This window comes from Solanum tuberosum, unplaced genomic scaffold (assembly GCF_000226075.1).
Source record: "Solanum tuberosum cultivar DM 1-3 516 R44 unplaced genomic scaffold, SolTub_3.0 scf00262, whole genome shotgun sequence".
NCBI classification, from domain to species: Eukaryota; Viridiplantae; Streptophyta; class Magnoliopsida; order Solanales; family Solanaceae; genus Solanum; species Solanum tuberosum.
Window position 1 is genome coordinate 209,586 of NW_006239186.1, and position 4,153 is coordinate 213,738.

Sequence of the window (4,153 nt, forward strand, 5' to 3'; positions counted from 1 at the left end):
TATAGCAGCAAGTAACACTCTTTGTAAATGTCTCTAGAGTCCTAGAGTATATATCGACATTGGATCCAATGACAATTAACTAATGTTGGTTAAGACTTTATAACTTTTTGTTAATGTGTATATTTGTTGCCGCTAAAAAATATTTTTGTTATATTGACACCATTATGAAGGTAGCTATTATCTCCAGGAGGCAGGAGCAGGTAACAATAATGATAATTATCAAATTTGTGTTTTTTTTAAAAGAAGATTAGTTTTAAGTGTCTAACATGCTGAGGGATCAGTCAATATGATATGACATATTAACCTCATTGAATGAAAGAGACAGACTCTAACAAATTTGTTTTCTTAAACTAATGCAAGTTAGCTAAAGCAATGTGCCTATAAATTCTTTTTGATCTGTTTGGAGTTAATATGTGTAGCAACTCGAACAAAGAAAAACAGCTCTTCAAAAGTTGCAAAAAGAAGCAAGTAATCTAAATGGCTAAATTTGGCGATTTGGATAATTTTCTAGTGTTGTGTATTCTACTGGGAATAGTTGGTTCTAGCTATGGTCAGTTGCAGCTCAACTTCTATGCAAAGAGCTGTCCGCAAGCAGAGAAGATAATTCAAGATTATGTGCAAAAGCAAATCCCAAGTGCTCCGTCTCTTGCAGCTGCGTTGCTCAGGCTGCATTTCCACGATTGCTTTGTCAGGGTAATTAATTTATACCTCATTCATATGAAGAGTGCATTTCTAGAAGTGATAATTTAGTTTCCTTATTTACTTGATTGGGTTCTTACAGGGTTGTGATGGTTCTGTACTCCTGAATTTCACTTCGAGCACGAAAAACCAGACTGAAAAAGTGGCTGTTCCTAATCAAACGCTAAGAGGCTTCTCATTTATCGATGGTGTGAAGAAAGCATTGGAAGCTGAATGCCCTGGAGTTGTGTCATGTGCGGATATTGTTGCCTTGGTTGCTAGAGACTCTGTTGTGGTCACAGTAAGTACAAAACTCGAGATAACTAGTTATTGTACCCATGAGAGAGCTTAATTGAATGGAATATCTTCTTAATCTTGTCTTCCTTTTTATTCAGGGAGGCCCTTACTGGAAGGTTCCAACTGGTAGAAGAGATGGAAGAATATCAAACGCCTCGGAAGCCTTGGCAAACATCCCTCCTCCTACAAGTAGCGTTTCCAGTCTCCAGACGTCTTTTGCCAGCAAGGGTCTTGACCTAAAAGACTTGGTACTATTGTCTGGTAAGTTTAAATTAGTACATCCGCGCTCATTTCTGCTTATCCTATATTAAAACTTCCCATACATTTAAGTCTATCAGACAAAAATCATTGTTACTATGTACAATTTTCTACCAGGTGCACATACCATTGGAGTCTCTCACTGTCCGTCATTTTCATCACGTTTATACAATTTTACTGGAGTTTGGGGAAAAAAAGATCCATCTCTAGACACTGAATATGCATCTAATCTCAAGATGAAGAAATGCAAATCAATCAATGACAACACCACAATTGTCGAAATGGATCCTGGAAGTTCCAGTAAATTTGATCTTAGCTACTTTCAGCTTGTGCTCAAGAGAAAAGGGTTATTCCAATCTGATGCAGCCTTGACAACAAGTGCGACAACAAAGTCATTCATCAACGAGCTAGTACAAGGATCACTCAAACAATTCTATGTCGAATTTGGTTTAGCTATGGAGAAAATGGGAAAGATTGAAGTCAAGACCGGCTCTGCTGGTGAGATTAGGAAGCACTGTGCAGCTGTGAATACTTAAGAGCCGCCTTTTTCCCTTTGTTCCCAAATTCCAATATTCTTGTGTTTGTATTTTGTATGTAACCTTTGTGTGAATGATTCGGGATAATATGTATCATTTCTTTTTGTAGTTATTCTGATATATTCTTGTATATTGATCATTTTCTTGAAATAAAACTAAGATTCCAAGAACAGCTTTACGTATAATGAAGCCTGTCCTAGAAGAGGTTTTGTTGAACATTACTGTCCTGATTTTGAGCTTTCCATTTGATGTTTTCATTGTTCGTTCGCTGGACAGAAACTCCAAACTAGCATCAATGTACAATCATTTGATTCACCTAACAGAAGAAAATGTTTTTTGTGTCCAGTTCTTCAGATGACATAAACTCAAAGACATCATGCTTGTATGATTTCTCATTTCCTTTAGTATTTTAAATGTTCTCCATAGAGGAAACTTCGGAGTTTAGAAGAGACGGAGAAACCTAACAATTGACGAGGGAGAGATAAAGAAAATCATGCAGGACAAGCACTTCACTTTTGTTGTGGAAATATCGTGGATTAACTAGCACCCAATCACAAACAAAGAAAATAGAGAAGAAGAACAACACAAGGATTTAATGAGGTTCGACTAGGCCTACTCCTCCCAATAAAAGCAGAGAGAGTTTTCCACTATGAAAGAAAAAGAACAAGTTTTACAATGTTTTCAAGCCCTTAGGACTACATTGTATATACTGTACAATATCTTAGAATCCCCAACTATACCCCATATATATAGATCCCAAGTAATCCAAAACCTATACGGAAAATGTTTTCCCAATCCTAAAGGAACATTATTTTTCTTTTGAGTTTTTCTACGGGATAGGTCGCTCAAGATCTTTGATTTTATCTGTCGAAAACTAGTTAACTTTAATTTGATTCTCGACAGATACAAGTAACCAACTACTCCCTCCATCGCATTTTATATGTCATTCCTTTCTATAAATAGTTGGACCACAATACTTGTCATTTTATAAAATTTATGCATAAATTACCATAGTTTGCCTATTATACCCTTGATAGAATAGTTAATTAATCTTGTCATTTATTAATAAAGTTGACTTAAGAAAACATTAAATAAGGATAGAAGGGTAAAGTTGCATCATTTCTTAATGCAAGTGCAATGCTCCGTCTCTTGCAGCTGCGTTGCTCAGGCTGCATTTCCACGATTGCTTTGTCAGGGTAATTAATTTATACCTCATTCATATGAAGAGTGCATTTTTTGAAGTGATAATTTAGTTTCCTTATTTACTTGATTGGGTTCTTACAGGGTTGTGATGGTTCTGTACTCCTGAATTTCACTTCGAGCACGAAAAACCAGACTGAAAAAGTGGCTGTTCCTAATCAAACGCTAAGAGGCTTCTCATTTATCGATGGTGTGAAGAAAGCATTGGAAGCTGAATGCCCTGGAGTTGTGTCATGTGCGGATATTGTTGCCTTGGTTGCTAGAGACTCTGTTGTGGTCACAGTAAGTACAAAACTCGAGATAACTAGTTATTGTACCCATGAGAGAGCTTAATTGAATGGAATATCTTCTTAATCTTGTCTTCCTTTTTATTCAGGGAGGCCCTTACTGGAAGGTTCCAACTGGTAGAAGAGATGGAAGAATATCAAACGCCTCGGAAGCCTTGGCAAACATCCCTCCTCCTACAAGTAGCGTTTCCAGTCTCCAGACGTCTTTTGCCAGCAAGGGTCTTGACCTAAAAGACTTGGTACTATTGTCTGGTAAGTTTAAATTAGTACATCCGCGCTCATTTCTGCTTATCCTATATTAAAACTTCCCATACATTTAAGTCTATCAGACAAAAATCATTGTTACTATGTACAATTTTCTACCAGGTGCACATACCATTGGAGTCTCTCACTGTCCGTCATTTTCATCACGTTTATACAATTTTACTGGAGTTTGGGGAAAAAAAGATCCATCTCTAGACACTGAATATGCATCTAATCTCAAGATGAAGAAATGCAAATCAATCAATGACAACACCACAATTGTTGAAATGGATCCTGGAAGTTCCAGTAAATTTGATCTTAGCTACTTCCAGCTTGTGCTCAAAGGAAAAGGGCTATTCCAATCTGATGCAGCTTTGACAACAAGTGCGACAACAAAGTCATTCATCAACGAGCTAGTACAAGGATCACTCAAACAATTCTATGTCGAATTTGGTTTAGCTATGGAGAAAATGGGAAAGATTGAAGTCAAGACCGGCTCTGCTGGTGAGATTAGGAAGCACTGTGCAGCTGTGAATACTTAAGAGCCGCCTTTTTCCCTTTGTTCCCAAATTCCAATATTCTTGTGTTTGTATTTTGTATGTAACCTTTGTGTGAATGATTCGGGATAGAATGTATCATTTCTGTTTGTAGTTA

At 37.0% G+C, this 4,153-nt stretch overlaps 2 protein-coding genes across 2 annotated transcripts; both read left to right on the forward strand.

Annotated features, from left to right (window-relative positions):
- The first annotated feature begins 425 nt into the window (after window positions 1–425).
- LOC102603099 (peroxidase 3-like) lies at window positions 426–1,939 on the forward strand. The gene is made up of 4 exons (XM_006357891.2): window positions 426–693; window positions 782–979; window positions 1,074–1,236; window positions 1,351–1,939. The coding sequence occupies exons 1-4, from the start codon at window positions 478–480 to the stop codon at window positions 1,767–1,769; spliced, it is 996 nt and encodes a 331-aa protein (XP_006357953.1). The 5' UTR covers window positions 426–477; the 3' UTR covers window positions 1,770–1,939.
- Window positions 1,940–1,953: 14 nt separating this feature from the next.
- On the forward strand, window positions 1,954–4,153 carry LOC102587638 (peroxidase 3-like). Its single transcript, XM_006357929.2, has 5 exons — window positions 1,954–2,028; window positions 2,903–2,965; window positions 3,054–3,251; window positions 3,346–3,508; window positions 3,623–4,153. The coding sequence occupies exons 1-5, from the start codon at window positions 1,954–1,956 to the stop codon at window positions 4,039–4,041; spliced, it is 918 nt and encodes a 305-aa protein (XP_006357991.1). The 3' UTR covers window positions 4,042–4,153.

Bases quoted from the DNA above. Each gene is read 5' to 3' on its own strand.
- LOC102603099 (XM_006357891.2), top strand. From the start codon at position 478: ATGGCTAAATTTGGCGATTTGGATAATTTTCTAGTGTTGTGTATTCTA. The intron at 694-781 runs GTAATTAATTTA...GGGTTCTTACAG, and splicing joins TCCACGATTGCTTTGTCAGG to GGTTGTGATGGTTCTGTACT. The intron at 980-1,073 runs GTAAGTACAAAA...CTTTTTATTCAG, and splicing joins GAGACTCTGTTGTGGTCACA to GGAGGCCCTTACTGGAAGGT.
- LOC102587638 (XM_006357929.2), top strand. From the start codon at position 1,954: ATGAAGCCTGTCCTAGAAGAGGTTTTGTTGAACATTACTGTCCTGATT. The intron at 2,029-2,902 runs GTTCGTTCGCTG...TCTTAATGCAAG, and splicing joins TTCCATTTGATGTTTTCATT to TGCAATGCTCCGTCTCTTGC. The intron at 2,966-3,053 runs GTAATTAATTTA...GGGTTCTTACAG, and splicing joins TCCACGATTGCTTTGTCAGG to GGTTGTGATGGTTCTGTACT.